The sequence below is a fragment of the Natator depressus genome, chromosome 7 (assembly GCF_965152275.1).
Source record: "Natator depressus isolate rNatDep1 chromosome 7, rNatDep2.hap1, whole genome shotgun sequence".
Classification (NCBI taxonomy): domain Eukaryota; kingdom Metazoa; phylum Chordata; order Testudines; family Cheloniidae; genus Natator; species Natator depressus.
The window spans coordinates 91,604,346-91,624,303 of NC_134240.1; the positions used below are offsets into that span (position 1 = coordinate 91,604,346).

General features: G+C 46.3%; 2 protein-coding genes across 2 annotated transcripts in view; one reads left to right on the top strand and one right to left on the bottom strand.

Annotated features, from left to right (window-relative positions):
- TNKS2 (tankyrase 2) overlaps positions 1–19,958 on the top strand; it is a 299,288-nt gene that overhangs the window by 84,293 nt on the left and 195,037 nt on the right. The window lies entirely within an intron of this gene.
- On the bottom strand, positions 5,835–7,805 carry FGFBP3 (fibroblast growth factor binding protein 3). The gene is made up of 2 exons (XM_074959992.1): positions 7,687–7,805; positions 5,835–6,723 (listed from the first exon to the last, which is right to left on the bottom strand). Exon 2 carries the CDS (start codon positions 6,618–6,620, stop codon positions 5,853–5,855), a length of 768 nt encoding a protein of 255 aa, XP_074816093.1. The 5' UTR covers positions 6,621–6,723; positions 7,687–7,805; the 3' UTR covers positions 5,835–5,852.

The window sequence follows — 19,958 nt, forward strand, 5'->3', positions numbered from 1 at the left end:
AGATATGAAGCTTTGGGCAAGTTTCTTAAACTCTGAAGGAGGAAGATGTAATAGGGATGGGAGATGAGGAAAGTCCAGTGAAACAAATTTTGCGAAGTTATTATTAAGAAGATATAGTGACCTTAGGCATGTGAGTTTCTTTTGTATGTTACACCACAATAAACTTTGTAGCCCCTGAGAACATTCAGGGTGCCAGTGTCCAGTAAATTACTCATAAATTTAGCTCGTAAATTATTAAAATATTTTTATGCACACAATATAATATTCTGTATTTAATAAAATGATGGTAGCTGTGGCTTCTTAAATTGTGTAGCAAAAATAACTCACTGCCTACCCACAATTAAATAATCTAATTTATGCAGTTCATTTTTGTAGGGTTAGAGGGTTCTTCATAAGAAGAAATGAGCCTTCATACACTGGATGTAAGAAGAGCTCTCGCATTTTACCTAGACAGGACTAGGTTCTTCAGGGCTTCACCTAAAGAACCTAGGTTCTTTTTATGTCAATTGCAGAATGAATTAAAGGACAGGCAATTTCCACTCAAAGATTGTCCAGATGCATCTTAACCTGTTACAAAGCCTCAGGGGTTTTCCCCTCTCTGAGAGTTATTGCTTACTCCTCTGTTGCCCTGCTGAGCAACATACCTATCCCAGACATCTGCAAAGCAGCAACCAGGTCTTTGTTACACTCATTCTTCCAGCACTATGCTCTTGTGATTGCTTCCAGAGCTGATGTGGCTGTTCTACAATTTGTACTGAATCCACCTCATCAGCACCCTCCTCCATCATGGTCGTACTGCTCAGGAGTCTACTGATGGGGAGCACCCCAGCAACACTACTCGAAGGAGGAGGAGCAGTTACTCACCTTGTACGGTAACGGGAGTTCTTCGAGATGTTTCCCTGTAGGTGATCCACAACCTAACCTCCTTCCCCTCTGCCTTGGAGTCTCTTATTGGACTTTCATAGTTGAGAAGGAACTGGAGTGTTGGTGGTGGGTCCACCCTGCCCTGTATGGCATTGTAGGAGAGCTTGAGGGTGCCTAGGGCACAGTTGCAGACCCACAGTCACTGCTGAAGAAAAATCTCTGTTCCGGAGTGCACAGGTGTGCACACATGACATTGAGCAGCCACAGGGGGACACATCTCAAAGAACGTTGCTATTCAAGGTAAGTAACCTTGAGAAGCATTTGAATCTTTTAGAATCTGTTCTGTTTCTATTTCAAGTCTTTTTTATCCTGTGACAAAATGAATGTTAAGGAAATCCTGCAATCCTTCCTCATGTCCTTATCTAGAGTGATTTACACACTTTCATTTTTGGAAAATTTTCAAAGTTCATTGTGTGCAGATGTAAATCACTCCTTGGAACCAAAAATACCTTCCCTTTAAAGCTGCCTCTGCCTCCTTTTTTTGGCCTGCAAAAACTGAACTGTCTGGTTTGGCAGAGAAAAATATAGGCCTGTTAGAAAATGTTATTTAAGTAGACACGTAAAAAGAAATTTACACATTTTGGTACATGTTTTCAGTAAGTAAATTCTTTAATTTCCATGTGGTCTGACTTGGGAAGGAAGTGCACAAATTGAGGATGGTATTCAACAGAATATTAAGGTGCCAAAATCTTTCATCTTTGAAACCTATTCAGTGGAGATTCGGCCATTCTGTTGAACGAGGTTTTATCTGGATCCACAGATAGTTCCTGTGGAGACCCCTTAAGGAATGAATATTCCATGTAATAGGCTCCCTTCATATTTCTCCCTCTCCCCAATCCTGATTTTAATGGAGGCTTCAGAGCAACTATATTTCACTAGCTTAGCTGGAGATCACAAGTGAAAACATTAGAGATGTTTACAACTTATAGCATTGCATGCCAAATACAGTTTATTGTTGTGTTGCTCAGCTATATTTAATGTTGTATTCTAATTTCTTATCTTCTATATTGTGGGATGGTCTAATTGCTGCACTCTGGGGTACTGTTTCAAGAACACACAAGGATTTTTTCCCCATTGCTTTCAACATAAGAATCTCCATACCAGATCAAACCAACGGTCCATATAGTCCAGTATGCTGACTGACAGTAGCCAGTATAAGATGCTTTGGAGGAAAGTGCAAGAAACTACATGGGGGACAGTTATGGATTAATCTGCCCATTAAGAAAAGTTTCTTACTGAGCCCTGTCCCCTTGTCATTGATTGTCCTGAAAGTATGAGGATTTATATCAAGACACAATAAATTACCCTGTCTACAGTAACTGAATGTTCTCATTATCCAAATAACACCCAATTCTTTTTTAATCCCGCTAAACTCTTGGCCTTAATATTTTGTGGCAATAAGTTCCACATGCAGTTTATTTCAAGTATTTCCTTTCATCAGTTTTAAACTGTTTGCTTTTCAGTTTTATTGGCCATCCCCTTATTCTTCTATTAAGTGCTCCTTTTTACCCTCTCATAACTTTACCTTCTCTGATCCATTCATTATTTTGTATCATTCTATCATGTGGCTCTTAATAGTTTCTCCTCTAAACTGACCAATTCCATTTTTACAATTTCACTTCATAACTGTGTCTATGCATTGTGATAGACCCAGGCCAGCTGGGTACAACAAGTAGTCCTATTGGGATCCAAAAAGTGGGAGGGCGGAAGCTAAAGGATTCTTCTCCTCCCTCCCCTGCCCCAGCCTGAGAGGGGGATCCACAGGACCTGGAAACCAAATGAGTACAGGGGACAACTAATGAAATAACAGGGAGAGGAGTGTGGTCAAAGGGTCAAACGAAGGGAACTGGACGGGGACACGGAGCAGAGAACCCCGGACAGCACCCAATGCTCCTCAAAGGCGTCAAGGGTGTCAGTGGATGCCGCCCAGAGGAACTCTGCCCAGATACGTGAATGGACAGAGGATCGGAAATAGGCCCCACAGTCACAGCAGGCTCCATCGGCCAGCCTCCTCACCCTGGTTTTATAGATGGCCATTTTAGCCAGGGCCGGGAGGAGGTTGACCAGGAGGTCCTGTGACTTTGTGGGGCCACGGATAGGGAGTGCATAAAAAAGGTGTGGGGGAAAGTGCAACCAAAACTGTAACAAGTGATTTTTTTGGGGGGGGGGTACTTGTTTTATTTCATAAACTTAACTCTGCAGTCCAGCTAAACTTGAAGGTAGGGGAAATGAAACCCAATAGAAATGCAGCAGTAAATCAGGAATACAAGGATTACAGGGGGCTAAATCACACCATGGTATGTTAGCCCCAGCTAATATATTAGTCCCAGATTAAGTAGATCCCTTTCCCCTGGATAAGATGGCAGGCGCAGTTCCAGAACAAGCAGGAACTTGCTGGAACCAGTTAAGGGAGGCAGGCTAATTGGGACACCTGGAGCCAATTAAGAAGCTGCTAGAATCAATTAGGACAGGCTGGCTAATCAGGGCACCTGGGTTTAAAAAGGACCTCACTTCAGTTAGGGAGAGGCATGCAAGGAGCTGGGAATGAGAGGATGTGCTGCTGGAGGACTGAGTACAAGTGTTATCAGACACCAGGAGGAAGGAAGATCCTGTGGTGAGGATAAAGTAAGTGTTGGGAGGAGGCCATGGGGAAGTAGCCCAAGGAGTTGTAGCTGTCACACAGCTGTTACAGGAGGCACTCTAGACAGCTACAATCCACAGGGCCCTGGGCTGAAACCTGGAGTAGAGGGCGGGCCTGGGTTCCCTCCAAACCTCCCAACTCCTGATCATACACAGGAGGAGTTGAACTGGACTGTGGGTTCCACCTGAGGGGAAGGTCTCTGGGCTGTTCCCTGACCCACATGGTGGATCAGCAGAGACTGCATGGGTGGTTGTTCTCCTTTTCCCCTTGCTGGCCAGTGATGAGGTTATCTGAGTGAACAGCTGATTTGAGCCATGAAAGTGGCCAAACTGAGGGCTCCTGTGAATCTCTGAGGCGAGCAAATCCCCCAATAAGCTCAGGACCCACCAAGGTAGAGGAGGAACTTTGTCACAGTATGTAGCAATTCTGGTTTTCCATTGATGGTTTCTATAATAAGATCAACATTTTGTTTACATTGCTGCTCTTTTTGATGATCCTATTCAAGCCAGAACATTGCACTTTGCCATTATAAGTACAGGTCTTTGATTAAAAAAAAAAATTGCTACACCTTTTGAAATGAGAAGAGAGGCAATTAATATGAATTAAAACTACATCTGTAAACACTTATGTACATGAGTAACTTTCAATTCAGTGGGATCATTCATATGCATAAGCAGCTGTAGGCTTGGGCCCTAGATTTATATTTACAAAATTCAGCATAACTAGTGTGTGGACCTGACTCAACAACCCCTCTCTTTTTTTGATTCTTCTTGCAAGCAGTCCCATTAAGGTACTGAAAAGGCTAGTTACATGGTTGAGGATTTCCATGACTGGGCCCCATGGCAACCATACAATCACACATTAGGAAATAATATGAATATGAGACTAAATATAAGTGAAGCCATAAGTAAGTAAAGTGAAGTGTAATAACTGACACTTTCCTGAGGAAAAACAGGTGCAAGCTGGCTCAACAGAGACAACTGTTTCACTTTATTTTCTGAAAACTGATGCAAATGGTGCTGCAGAAATGCTATGAAAAGATGAGAGTGAAGGGGGCGGGGGGGATGTCACCTTGAAAAGAATACCAGCCAGATAAAGAGAGTTAAATAATAAGCTAAGAAAAAAGTACCTAAATTGTCAAGTATCAGGAGGGTAGCCATATTAGTCTGTATTCACAAAAACAATAAAGAGTCTGGTGGCACCTTAAAGACTAACAAACAGATTTATCTGGGTAGATAAATCTGTGAGTCTTTAAGGTGCCACCGGACTCCTTGTTGTTTTTACCTAAATTGTGTGACTCAATAGCATATTTTAATGTATATTAATTGAAAAATGTTTCATTTGCATGGGTGGAGGAAAAGAGAGAGCATATTCCCAGGGTACCTAGAGAAAGTAGGTCCCCTTCAGTGTTTCTCAGCAGCTCCACAATCCAGGATCCAAGGAACAGAGAAAGCAATAACTTCTGGTGACAGCTATTTAGCCACATAAATATTGACTGTTGTTTCTCTGGAGCTTTTCACAATAGACTAGAAAATAAACTAAGTCTTGTATGAATGGCTGGCTTCAGTAGGATGAAAGGTTTGCACACTATACTCAAAGGGGTATAATTTCACTGTTGCCCCAGTGCTGTGTGGGGGTTCTGCCACCTTGGGAAGTCTTTCAGGATCTCCTGGCCCTCATCCACCTTCAGGGAATCCTGTTAACTGTCAGTTAAGGTAAGGCACTACTTCCTCAACTCCTTGGTTGGGCTCCCTTGTAGCATCACAGCCACAAGCAGGTTCTGGCAAGTCAGGGGTCACACACACACACATTGCTGTAAAAGAGTTGCACCTTTATTAATGTTGCACCCATCATCTTCTGCAATACAACTCCCTGGCACATGTTTGCTCCTGGTGAACAAGGGGAAGCCCTTTCCCAGCAAGTAAACGTGACAATACCGAAAATCTCCTAGGGGTTTAACTACACGTCACCCCTAGAGCAGAAATCTCTGAAATAGCAGCGCAGACTACACACGCCTTGGTGCTTGTTTAGTATGGAAGGAGGGACTGATCAGTCATGTTAGCCAATAACCCGCCGTGCAAAGGCCTGGCCACAGCTTCCCCCCTGCCCCGGGGCGAGCAGCGGCTGCAGTGTTAGTACCAATGAGTAAGTTATACCCTTCCCCCCGGTGTCCCGCGGCTGCACGCTCCTACCCCCAGCTCTGCCCCCCCCCCACCCGACTGCCCGCCTGGGTGCGACCCTATTTCCCACCCACCCACCCACGCCCCCCCGCCACCGCCCTGTGCCCTCAGCCGTTCCAGAAGTTCAGGAAGAAGCTGCAGAGCGAGTGCCACTGCTCCGCACAGTAGGTCTCGGCCAGGTCCTCGCTCAGCTCCGTGGGCGGCTCCGGGTTCCCCCCAGCCGTGGGCGGCCGCTGCTCGGGGGGCACCGGGGAGCCGGGACCCCCTTTCCTCTTGCCCGCCTTGCCCCGCTTCTCCAGGGCACCAGCGTGTGACTCGCTGCTCATCGCCTTGGCGCTGGGGGCCCCCGGCTGCTGCAGCGTAGCCGCCTCCTGGGCGCTGCCCTGGCCCTTGGCTCGGCCTCTGGCCGGGCCCCCGGCGGCCCCAGGCGCTGCAGGGCTGGGGCTGGGGGGTGCCAGGCGCAGGTGCGCCTCGGGCGGCCCCTTCTTGCTGCTGCAGAGCCGGGCTTTCAGCGGGCTGCTGTCCTGGCAGGGGTGGCGCTTCCGGCGCAGCTTGCCCAGGATCTGCTTCCAGTACTGGCGGCTCTTGGCGCTGTAGGCGGCGCAGCGCTCCGGCTGGCCCCGGTACACGCACCGGAGCCCCTCGCTGCCGCCCTCTCCAGGCGCCTGGCAACTCAGCTGCAACTCGGTGGCCTCCTCCCCTCGGACCAGCTGCCAGCTGCACACATGCTGCTCCCGGGTAGAGAACTGCCCGGACTGCGCCCAGGGCGCGGGGCGCTCCGCGTTCTCACCGGCCCCTCGGGCCTGCCCGCTGGCGGCGCCCCCTAGGCAGCCCAGGAGCAGGAGGCTCAGTGGAACGGCCCGGGAGACCCTCATCTCATTAGGTCAGTGGAGCTGCTGGCTGCCTTTTGTCATGCAAGTGCAGCAGGGATGGAGAGTCCCGGCGAAGGAGCGAGGGGCCCTCGGCATCCCCAGAGCCCTAGAGAGACAGACAGGGCGCACACTTAGCAGGGGGCATGCAGCACAGCGACACAGTCACAGGCATGGCTAATTGGTATTAATATGCATCTCTCATCAAGCACACGCACATCAGCATTGGGCATGCCCCGCTAGATCAGTCATTCATAACTATTTGTTTGGTCATTGTTATTACCTCTGAAGCATTTATATCGCCTTTATAAAGCGTATCTGAAAGGTTGCTGAGACAGCGCCTTCAGTAATAATAGACATTAATCCTCGTCATGAATATAGCTGTTTACTTCAAATCTCTCTGCGAACATTAATTCATTAGAGCTCCCTAAATCCTAATCAAATATAAGACCAAGGGATGTGCTGCTCTTAGTCTTTGTCAGAAAGAGTCATTCAGAAATCGGCACTGTTAATTACAGAGGGCACCGCATCTCTGCACTCTCCACAGATGTGTGGTTTTAGGACAAACAGTTTCTGTTCCTGAGGTATTCACTTGTGGTTTTATTACACAAACTGGAAATCGATATACTGAAGATAGACAATGCCATCATTTGCAGTAACAAAACTCTGCTTTGTGTTTGCTTTGACAGATTATGCTATGCAGATTGGTTCTTAGAACACCATCAATGGTAGACAAAGGTTTTTCTCTACAATATTGTTTTCAAGTTTTATGATCTCTCATTTTCTTACATGGCTAAAGCAACTTAACAACCTCTTCACTGCATTCTAAGCCTCTCTTTGCTGTATTCCCCAGTGCAAAATAAATTCTCTAAATTAGTTAAGTGTCAAAGTCTTAACAGAAAGATGTTTGTAAATATGGATACAAGGCCACTGGCAATATGATGGGAAAACAAATCTTTTTAATTACAGCATCAAAGAGAATGTGTGGCCAGAATTCACTAACAAACACATCTCAAAACAAAACTATTCCTCAGAAAATCAGATCCCGTTTTCCTTCTTTGGTTAAACTTACCGTGCACTGTGTGAGGTGGAGTAGTCTACTAGAAAAGTGTGTGAGTCTGCATGTAGGATTAGTCTCTGTTAGATGGGTGTATGGAGCATGAATGTATTATCAATAGCATAGGAGTGGCTACCCCAGGCTATGCCCCTCCCTAGCCTGGTGCATGCAAACATACACATACACCCACCCACCGAGAGGGAGTCCTTAAAACAGAACTTCTTTGACATGTTTACACTATTCCACTCAATGATAAACCTATATGCTGCATTGTTTATAAGGCAATGTGTTTAATTAATCAAATGTTATTCACTTGTTTGGTATGGTAGTGTGCTATTGACTCTTGTTTTATTTGCTTTGATGAAACTGCAAAATAATGTTAAAGAAATCATTCTTAGGGCTTGTTTACTCTTGGAAATTTACTGATATAGCTATTTCAGAATTAATACCCTAGAATAATTTCTCATGTGGACACTTATTTTAGAATAAGCATTTGATGACTGAAAGTGGACTTTGAAAGTGGATTAAGCGAAATCTGAAGAAGGCAATTCTATTCCAGAATATGAGTGTATTCACACACGAAAGCTTATGCTCCACTATGTCTGTTAGTCTATAAGGTGCCACAGGACTCTTTGCTGCTTTTACAGATCCAGACTAACACGGCTACCCCTCTGATACTTGACACATAGGGAGTTATTCTGGTACAACTGTTATTGAGCTCTATCTACATCAGGGTGAATCTTGCCCATTTTAATTAAACTCATATCTTTTATGAACACTCATTTATTTAATTTGCCTGAAAGTGTCCGTCCTTCAAGATTTAAGTACTGGGACAGAATGTAAAATACGTATCCTGTGCAAAACAACTATAATGACAATGCTGGTCTAAGCCAGCCTGGATCTATATAACAAATCAATCCCCAACCAGACAATCGCATTTGAACAAAAAATACTCCACCCTTTCCAGAAGCAAGAGCAACCCCATTCCTCTCAATCCTCCGTGTATGCCTGAGAGAGCAGAAGGGCTACTAGAATTTACATCAGCAACAATTTCTGTATTCTCTAGACATTGGATACTTTTTGAAACTTGAACATTTGATGGGTGAACATAATTTTCTCAGAATAAAATAATATGTAAAAAGATATCTCGGAATGTTTTTCCTATATGTGCGTTTGCTATTTCTTTAATTTTGGACTGTGACAGGGTGCTGTGAGCAGTTATAAATAGAGTTCCTTTTGGGAGCCAGCACCCTGGTCACTTAGAACACACAAGACACTGGGTGTAGTTAGAGTAGGAAGGTATTAAGTAGTGTGATTGAGTTGGGAAGGTCAGATCTACATAGGGATCAAAACAAAACAAAACTGTGATTAGCCCAGGTCAGCTGACTCAATCTCATGGGGCTCAAACTCCAGGGTTGAAAAATTGGGTTCAGACAGGACCCTGAGCTCTGGGACCTTGTAAAGATGGAGGGTTCCAGAGCTTGGGGTCCCACCTGAGCCCAGACATCTACACTGCAATGAGTCTGAGTCAGCTGATCTAACCCAGCTGGGCCCACAGGTCTTTTATCCCTGTGTAGACGTACCCTTAGAGGGGATCACTTGCACTTGTGGGGACTAAAATGAGCTAATTAGCTCACTTGCTGGATAGGTTGCAGAAGAAAACAAGCTAAATAAAAGACTGAGCCAGGGAGCAGGAAGGATCCCTGTGACCATGCTGCATTGTACCTGGAACTTAAGGCAAGAAATAATAATAATAATAAAGATACTTGGCAAAGGTACTTTGAGTGAGTGTGCTGTACAATCACCAAAAGGGACTTTCCCATAAGGGTTTCTAGGGCTGGAGGGAAAGTCTGCCTACATGCTCATAGAGTGTGTGTGTGTGTGTGTGTGTGTGTATTGTGGTAGCACCTGGAAGCCCCAGTAATGGACCTGTCCTCCATAAAGCTGGAACTTTACGAACAGAACAAAAAGATCCTTCCCCAAAATACTTTACATAAATAATAATAAATATAATTAATAATATCAAGAGCTGCCGTGGCTGAAAATGTAATTTATGGTCCTGTTCCTGTATTTTTTTGTGCATTCAAAACTCTGGTTAACTTCAGCTGGAAGTCCTGTTGATTGCCCTGGGAATTCCAGATATGCAAGCAAGGTAGTGTGACAGAGTCGGGCCAGATGGCTACAGGAGAGTAACAGAAGGCAGATATATTAGCCCCAGGTTAAGTAGGTCCCTTTTCCCTGGGTAAGGTAACAGGGAAGGTTCCAGAACAATCAAGATCCTTCTGGAGACAAGACAGACAGGCAGATTAAAACACCTGCAGCCAATCAAGAAGCGGCTAGAATCAATTAAGGCAGGCTAATCAGGGCACCTGGGTTTAAAAAAGGAGCTTACTTCAGTTTGTGGTGCACGTGTAAGAAGCTGGGAGCAAGAGGCACTAGAAGCTGAGAGTGAGAACGCGTACTGTTGGAGGACTGAGGAGTACAAGCATTATCAGACACCAGGAGGAAGGTCCTATGGTGAGAATAAAGAAGGGGTTGGGAGGAGGCCATGGGTAAGTAGCCCAGGGAGTTGTAGCTGTCACACAGCTGTTCCAGGAGACACTCTAGATAGGGCCCTGGGCTGGAACCCGGAGTAGAGGGCGGGCCCGGGTTCCTCCCAAACCTCCCAACTCCTGGTCAGACATAGGAGGAGTTGACCTGGACTGTGGGTTCACAAAAACGGCCAAACTGAGGGCTACCATGGAGCTTCAAGGTGAGCAAATCCGCCAATAAGTGCAAGACCCACCAAGGTAGAGGAGGAACTTTGTCACAGTAGGGTCTGAACCAGTGTTTTTGCCTGATTTACAAATAGCTATAGTATAAATTAAAAGAGTCTCACGTTCCCATCTATATTGTAAATTCTGTACAAAAATGTATTAGATCTATAAGCATTTCCAAAGAGCTTGTTGTCATGGTTTCAAGGTGCTGTACATGAGTTACAGAATTCAATATGATTAGGTTAGAAGTGACAGGCAATTTTGCATTCTGTTCTTTGGTTAATCATTGGCTTCTGTTTTGGAGTGTGCTACAACATTTTCTTCTACTTCAGTTGGTTCGTGAATGTTTTGAAGAGCTGGGACTTTATCTTGTTTTTCTGTGAATCACATTATTGTTGACACTGAACAACAAGTGCATAAAATAGAATAGCACAGCATTTTCTGAAGATGTCGGTCGTATAGAACTCTCACTGATATCTTTTGGGAGAGTTCTCCTTTGGCTTTAGGCTAGCTGTTGAGAAGGCTCATCTGCCAACTCCTTGGAGTTCAAACCTGGTTTCCATTAGTCAGAGTCCACCAAATGATCATCAGTATTAGAAAGAGAGGCAATCTTTGAGGTATCTGGTCCTATTCCATTGAGGGCTTAGTAGATGAGTACCTGAAATTTGACTTGGATCTAGTAGTAAGCAGAGAACCAATGCAACTTGTGTAGAGACAGTATCATATGCCTTCTGCTCATCCAGCTCAGGAGATGGGTGGCTGAGTTATGCATCAGCCATAAATTCTTCATGAAATTTTTGTTAAGATCCACATAGAGTGAAGATGATTGCTCAGCTTGTTTTTGCCTTTTTATAACACTCCCCAGCAATGACCATTTGAATTTAATTTACTATATACCATCAAGCCCTTTGTGCTAATATATTACTACAAAAATCAAATAGAATTGCAAAAATCACTAAAATATACAGTAAAATCTTTCATTGCAGGACTGAGATGCCTTATAATTAATCCGTAACAAGGGGACTTAGCAGTTGTGTGCCATACCACATGAATGCCAGTGAGTTTGAGGGGGAAAATAGGAAATGAGTTTAGCGATATGAGTTACATGGAGAGCAATTGTAGTGCCATTCTGATCAGATTCTGGTTTTAAACTGGAGGAATTCTTTCTCTGTTCATAAATTATCCAGGAATAGATTGTGGCTTTTATGTGTTCTCTATTTGTAACTGTTCAATTAATCTTTTATGGGTTTTTGGTAATAAAACAGTTCTTTTCCAAGTACCATGATTGCTTTTTTGGGTCGATACTTGTAAGAAATTTGTACTAGCATTCCTGATGATTTTGTTTCCATTAACATAATTGAGAACAGTGCCTGAGGGCTGTGCTTGGGAACATTCATCCAAATGTTTGCAAATAAACAGGGTTAAACCACCTGCTGATTCAAATAACTGGTATGCACAAATATGTGTTGGATTATCCCATTTCTAACTCAGTGGGAAAAATACAACCTGCACTTAGGTCACTTTTTACAGCACCTGGAGATCTCCAGTCTCAGTTCTGAACTGTTCCAGTGCTTCTTAGTTTGAGATCAGCTTGAAGCTGCATGGCTGAAGACATTTTACTAAAACCACAGACAGCTAACCACCAAATACCTGTAGTTGCATATAAATGGACACAAATCAGACGTCAAGAATTGTAATATTCAAAAACCAGTAGAAGAGCACGTTGATCTCCCTGGACACTCAATAACAGACTTAAAAGTCACCATTCTTCAATAAAAAAAACTTCAAAAACAGACTCCAATGGGAAACTGCAGAACTGGAATTAATTTGCAAATTTGACACCACCAAACTAGGCCTGAATAAAAAGTGGGAGAGGGAGTATCCCTCTGATACTCATACCTTCTTGTCAACTGCTGGGAATGGGCCACATCCACCCTAATTGAATTGGCCTCGTTAGCACTGATCCCCCCGACACACACTTGATAAGGCAACTCCCATCTTTTCATATGCTGTATATTTATACCTGCTTACTGTATTTTCCACTCCATGCATCTGATGAAGTGGGTTATATCCCACAAAAGCTTATTCCCAAATAAATTTGCTAGTCTCTAGGGTGCCATAAGTACTCCTCGTTATTACTTTTAAAATAGTTGCAGTAAGGCGGTTGCAGTTCTCTCCTCGTCCAGGAGGGAGACCCCACCCTTTTGCTGTAATGTTCCTAGAGCGACTCCATTCAGCGGGGAATTAGCCTACAGGTAATAGGCCCCAGCCTTCAGCCCAGGCTGGGCAGCAATTGGGTCTGGTAGTCCTGATGCTCAGCCAGAGCGGGGCAGCACACAGTTAATGGTCCTGGCCCGCAGTCGGGCAGGGTAGCAGTAAGTCTATAGGCCTGGAGCCCTCAATCAAGACAGGGCTGTAATCAGTAAATGGCTCTGGCCTTATGTCAGAGAGAGCAGTAGTGAGTCGGTCTGCCCAGGGCCCTCACTTAGGGCAGGGCAGCAATCAGGTAAGGGCTCTGGCCTGCAGTCTGGCCGAGCAACACAGCAGTCAAGGGGAGCTTAGCTGTCTGGCGAGAGAGCCAGCAAAACCGGCAGGTGTCCTCTGGGTCTCTGGCGCAGTAGTGGCCTCCATCGGCTCCAAGCTCCAGCAGCCAGGGGGAGACATCCTGCTCTTCTAGCAGCTCTCCTCCCACTGAGCTGGAGGACCTGCATCTTATAGTTCTGGTTCCTGTCCCGCCTCTGCTTCCAACAGAACAGCTGCAGGTATCCCGGTTCTGCCCACCAGGAGGCAGTTACAGTTCTCTTCCTCATCTGTCAGGGAGGGAGACTGTGCCCACTCGCTACAGTTGCAAAACTACATGGCTGCTTGTTCCTAGTTAGGACCCCTGGACCTATAACTGCAGGGTGGCCTATGCAGCTGCACTCCTCCCCACAAGTCCTGCAAGCTTCTGGAAGAAAGAAATTGATGGGAAGGGTCCCCCCCCAGAAACTAAGATGGCAGGAGCAGAGACATGCCATTATGGCAGAGTGGGGGGGGATGCTTTGGATGCTGATAATGTCATCAGTGCCTGAGGGCTGTGTTTGGCTTTTACTCTGCACATTCTTTCCCCTATGCTGCTTGGCTGTTTGCACCAACTCCTTCCCACCCCCTTCTGGTCGTCGCTTTATTTCAGGCTCCCTCCACTTGTCCTCCATGGCCCCCATCTTCCATCCTCTTCTCCTTTTCCCCCTCCAGTCAATATCCCCCCTCCCTTCAATGTCCCCTCTTCCTTTGTCTCTCTCTTTAGCTAACCTCCTCCCTACAAAACCCGCCTCAAGAATGAACAAACCAACATATTGGTTGTAACATATTTGCAACCCAAAAGCTCCGTCAGAGCAGAGACCTTCCCTGCCCTGGTCTTAGTTAGGTCATTTTAAAAATACAGAAGTACTCTACAGTAGTGATCCAAAACACCGTAGTACCAGTATTCTAAATAGTGGTTTTGATCAGTATATTATAGTGTGCAGTATTGTCCCAAAACCCTACAGTTCAGAATATGGTGTGGCAGAAAGACAATTTTCTGTCTTTGGAAATGCTGGTTGCTCACCAGTTGCTTCTGAAAGAGCACCATTTCTCAGCACAAGAGAGACATCTAGTGTCAAGCACTAAAAACACCAGACACAAGTTTAGTACCTGAAAGTAAATTGTACAGGCATGCAGGAGAGATGAATCTGAGTTGAAATAACTGCTCTTTGTGCATACAACAAAACATTTCTGTACTCCATAGCTATCAAGAATATTTTTCTATCCACATCCTGCTGAATTGTGCTGTCCTGTTCTCTTGTATGAACTCTCTTCCTCTGACCTGTACCATCATCAGATTTTATTACCACACATCCCTTTCTTTAAGTTCATGATAATTAACCCCATACAGTGCAGTAGCTGTGCTTCTGTAACGCCTGTAGTGCAGACATGACCTAAAACACCGAATTTGTTCACACTGCCTGCAGTTAAAGCAAGACTCAAATAGGGGTGACTTTGTAGTGTGGTATATCTTTGAGCTGCCATCTTGTTCTCCAGAATCTAAGCTTTCTTTTTAGAAAAAAAAGAGACTTTTATAGTAGTGGAGAAAATCTTGACATGACGCAATGTAAACACATGAAGTGGTGCCTGCCTGCATCTGCAGAGAGCCAGAAATAAGCACCAAGAGGGGTGAACTGCCCCATTCATTTCAATGGGATGGTAACTCAAATGCTAGTTAATGACCTTTGGCATGTCTGCATTGCTGACTATTTCACTACTATCAAAGCACGTAATAAAGGATAAAGGGAATTATAGACCTTCTCAATCCACTGAGTGGCAACTCATTTTGGTGGATGGTGTTTGGGAAAGGATCACCGCTTTTTCTCTCCAACCCAGTCTGACCTGTGGAGCCAAGGAGAGGAGCAGAGTCCTGTGGTGCATCTGACCCTCATCAAGTGGGACCCATACCACAGAGTCCAGTGGGGGCATCCATGCTTTCTAATAACCCAATCCTGCTGCCTCCCAGAGCAATAGGGGCCAGGCCTATCCTGGAGGTGGGTGCAAGACCAGATGGTTTCCCCCTGGATTTAATGGCTGCTGTTCTTTTTTCTGTCTGCAGATTCAGGCAAGCATCACAGCATCAGTTACATTTGGGTCACATTTTCAAGCTTTCCTTTGCAACCATAACAGCTAAAAATATAATAGGCCTTGTATACATGCAGCCACTCACGAAAATTAATCTGACTTAACTTTTATAGTAGATAGTTAAATCACTGTAACCCTTATATGGACATGCTGATTCAGAATTGAAGTGACTTAAATTTGGTTTAGCCTCCAGCAATTGAGGTAACTGGGTGACTGCAGCCCAGAGACATTGTGGGGTTTGGCTTCACCAAACTCATGGTTGCCCTGCCCAAAGGAGCCTGGGACTGCAGCAGGGCACTGCCCAGATCCATGGGAGGATGCCATGGGAGACAAACCGCCGCAGCAAACTGGACTTTAAGGGTCATCCTCCCCCAAACTGAAGGGACTCTGGTAGGAAGTAGCCCAGGACAATGGCTTTGGACGCTCTGCTCAGAGTTCTCCCTGTTCAGGGGTCCTGTGGAGTGGGAGGGCATGGGTCAGCCTCCCTCCACTTTCTGAAAGACTGAGGCATGTTGATCAGGACACAAGGGGCTGGACATCAGGCGCACCAATCCCTACATGGCCTGGCCTTCCAAGCCCCCTGTTACACTGACTTATCTGAATAGCTATTTTGTGCAAGCCAACCTGGGCACTCAGCAGTTGTGCACAGTACAGAGGCAGGAGTCTAAATATTTCCCAGCCTGCCCCTCCTGCAGAGTAAAAACACCCTCTTGCACTGCAGAAGGAGCTACAACCCTCTCAGAGGAAAGCCCAGAAGTGGACCTCTATGGTTTCATCCTGCAAAGTCCCCAGCACCCTCAACTCCCATTGATGTCAGCGGGCACCTAGGGTGCCTGGCACCTAGCAAGATCAGGCCCCAAAGCTCCCTTGTAATACCCACATTTTTATTTTGAAGTCTTTAAAAGTTTTGTCTTGTTGTGCTAAAGGAAATGATCTTCTGAATGCAAACAAAAGAGTTGTGTAGCCCTGCTATAGCACTGGAAAGCAGCTTTCGTGAAGCACTATTCTCCTTCTGGCCTCCTTTCAGCAACTGTTGGCAAAAACAGATGACAGTTAGAAATAGTTTTATAACACCAGGGATTATTTGTAGATGAACATATGCTTCCTTGCTAAGGAATAGAAAAGTACATTAAACAGCAGCAAAGGAAAATTCTCAGCACTGCTTACATGGGTTAAATGACTTACCTTGGCTGTTCTTAGCCCTGGTCTACACTAGGAGTTGAGGTCGAATTTAGCAGCGTTAAATCGATTTAACCCTGCACCCATCCACACGATGAAGCCCTTTTTTTCGACTTAAAGGGCTCTTAAAATCGATTTCCTTACTCCACCCCTGACAAGGGGATTAGCGCTGAAATTGGCCTTGCTGGGTCGAATTTGGGGTACTGTGGACGCAATTAGACGGTATTGGTCTCTGGGAGCTATCCCACAGTGCTCCACTGTGACCGCTCTGGACAGGACTCTCAACTCAGATGCACTGGCCAGGTAGACAGGAAAAGGCCCGCGAACTTTTGAATTTCAATTTCCTGTTTGGCCAGTGTGGCAAGCTGCAGGTGACCATGCAGAGCTCATCAGCAGAGGTGACCATGATGGAGTCCCAGAATCGCAAAAGAGCTCCAGCATGGACCGAACGGGAGGTACAGGATCTGATCACTGTATGGGGAGAGGAATCCGTGCTATCAGAACTCCATTCCAGTTTTTGAAATGCCAAAACATTTGTCAAAATCTCCCAGGGCATGAAGGACAGAGGCCATAACAGGGACCCAAAGCAGTGCCGCGTGAAACTTAAGGAGCTGAGGCAAGCCTACCAGAAAACCAGAGAGGTGAACGGCCGCTCCGGGTCCGAGTCCCAAACATGCTGCTTCTATGATGAGCTGCATGCCATTTTAGGGGGTTCAGCCACCACTACCCCAGCCATGTTGTTTGATTCCTTCAATGGAGATGGAGGCAACACGGAAGCAGGTTTTGGGGACAAGGAAGATGATGATGATGAGGTTGTAGATCGCTCACAGCAAGCAAGTGGAGAAACCGGTTTTCCCGACAGCCAGGAATTGTTTCTCACCCTGGACCTGGAGCCAGTACCCCCCGAACCCACCCAAGGCTGCCTCCCGGACCCGCCAGGCGGAGAAGGGACCTCTGGTGATTATACCTTTTAAAATACTATACATGGTTTAAAAGCATATACTCCCAAAGCCTTTGCAAAAGGTTTCTGGGGAGGGCAGCCTTATTCCATCCACCATGGTAGGACACTTTGCCACTCCAGGCCAGTAGCACGTAGTCGGGAATCATTGTAGAACAAAGCATTGCAGTGTATGTTTGCTGGCGTTCAAACAACATCCGTTCTTTATCTCTCTGTGTTATCCTCAGGAGAGTGAAATCATTCATGGTCACCTGGTTGAAATAGGGTGCTTTTCTTAAGGGGACACTCAGAGGTGCCCATTCCTGCTGGGCTGTTTGCCTGTGGCTGAACAGAAATGTTCCCTGTTGTTAGCCACGGGGAGGGGGGAGGGGCTAGCCACGTGCTGGCGGGAGGCAAAATGCGACCTTGTAACGAAAGCACATGTGCTATGTATGTAATGTTAACAGCAAGGTTTACCGTGAAAGAGTGTACCCATTGTTCTAGAAATTGTGTCTTTTTAAATACCACTGTCCCTTTTTTTCTCTCCACCAGCTGCATGTGTTTCAAGGATCACAGGATCTTCTCCTTCCTAGAGGCTAGCGAAGATTAGAAGGCGAAAAAAATGCACTTGTGATGAAATGTTCTGTGAGCTCATGCTGTCCTCCCACACTGACAGAGCACAGACGAATGCGTGGAGGCAGACAATGTCAGAGTGCAGGAAAGCACAAAATGACCGGGAGCAGAGGTGGCGGGCTGAAGAGAGTAAGTGGTGGGCTGAAGAGAGTAAGTGGCGAGCTGAAGAGAGGGCTGAAGCTGAAAGGTGGCGGCAGCGTGATGAGAGGAGGCAGGATTCAATGCTGAGGCTGCTGGAGGATCAAACCAATATGCTCCAGCGTATGGGTGAGCTGCAGCAAAGGCAGCTGGAGCACAGACCGCCGCTACAGCCCCTGTGTAACCAACCGCCCTCCTCCCCAAGTTCCATAGCCTCCACACCCAGACGCCCAAGAACGCGGTGGGGGGCCTCCGGCCACCCAGCCACTCCACCCCAGAGGATTGCCCAAGCAACAGAAGACTGGCTTTCAATAAGTTTTAAAGTTTTAAACTTTTAAAGTGCTGTGTGGCCTTGTCCTTCCCTCCTCCACCACCCCTCCTGGACTACCTTGGTAGTCATCCCCCTATTTGTGTGATGAATGAATAAAGAATGCATGAATGTGAAGCAACAATGACTGTATTGCCTCTGCAAGCGGTGATGGAGGGGAGGAGGGAAGGGTGGTTAGCTTACAGGGAAGTAGAGTGAACCAAGGGGTGGGGGGTTTCATCAAGGAGAAACAAACAGAACTTTCACACCGTAGCCTGTCCAGTCATGAAACTGGTTTTCAAAGCTTCTCTGATCCACACCGTGCCCTTCTGTGTTCTTCTAACCGCCCTGGTGTCTGGCTGTGCATAACCAGCAGCCAGGCGATTTGCCTCAACCTCCCACCCCGCCATAAATGTCTCCCCCTTACTCTCACAGATATTGTGGAGCACACAGCAAGCAGTAATAACAGTGGGAATATTGGTTTCACTGAGGTCTAACTGAGTCAGTAAACTGCGCCAGCGCGCTTTTAAAACGTCCAAATGCACATTCTACCACCATTCTGCACTTGCTCAGCCTGTAGTTGAACAGCTCCTGACTACTGTCCAGGCTGCCTGTGTACGGCTTCAAGAGCCATGGCATTAAGGGGTAGGCTGGGTCCCCAAGGATAACTATAGGCATTTCAACATCCCCAATGGTTATTTTCTGGTCTGGGAAGAAAGTCCCTTCCTGCAGCTTTTGAAACAGACCAGAGTTCCTGAAGATGCGAGCGTCATGTACCTTTCCCGGCCATCCCACGTTGATGTTGGTGAAACGTCCCTTGTGATCCACCAGTGCTTGCAGCACTATTGAAAAGTACCCCTTGCAGTTTATGTACTCGCCGGCTTGGTGCTCCGGTGCCAAGATAGGGATATGGGTATGGGTTCCGTCTATGGCCCTACCACAGTTAGGGAATCCCATTGCAGCAAAGCCATCCACTATGACCTGCACATTTCCCAAGGTCGCTACCCTTGATATCAGCAGATCTTTGATTGCGTTGGCTACTTGCATCACAGCAGCCCCCACAGTAGATTTGCTCACTCCAAATTCATTCCCGACTGACCGGTAGCTGTCTGGCATTGCACGCTTCCACAGGGTTATTGCCACTCACTTCTCAACTGTGGAGGCTGCTCTCATCTTGGTATTCTTGCACCTCAGGGCAGGGGAAAGCAAGTCACAAAGTTCCATGAAAGTGCCCTTACGCATGCGAAAGTTTTGCAACCACTGGGAATCGTCCCAGACCTGCAACACTATGCGGTCCCACCAGTCTGTGCTTGTTTCCCGAGCCCAGAATCGGCGTTCCACCACATGAACCTGCCCCATTAGCACCATGATGCCCACATTGCCAGGGCCCGTGCTTTGAGAGAAGTCTGTGTCCATGTCCTCATCACTCACGTCACCATGCTGACGTCACCTACTCGCCCGGTATCGCTTTGCCAGGTTTTGGTGCTGCATATATTGCTGGATAATGCGTGTGGTGTTTAATGTGCTCCTAACTGCCAAAGTGATCTGAGTGGGCTCCATGCTTGCCGTGGTATGGCGTCTGCACAGAAAAAAGGCACGGAACGATTGTCTGCCGTTGCCCTGACAGAGGGAGGGGCGACTGACGACATGGCTTACAGGGTTGGCTTACAGGGAATTAAAATCAACGAAG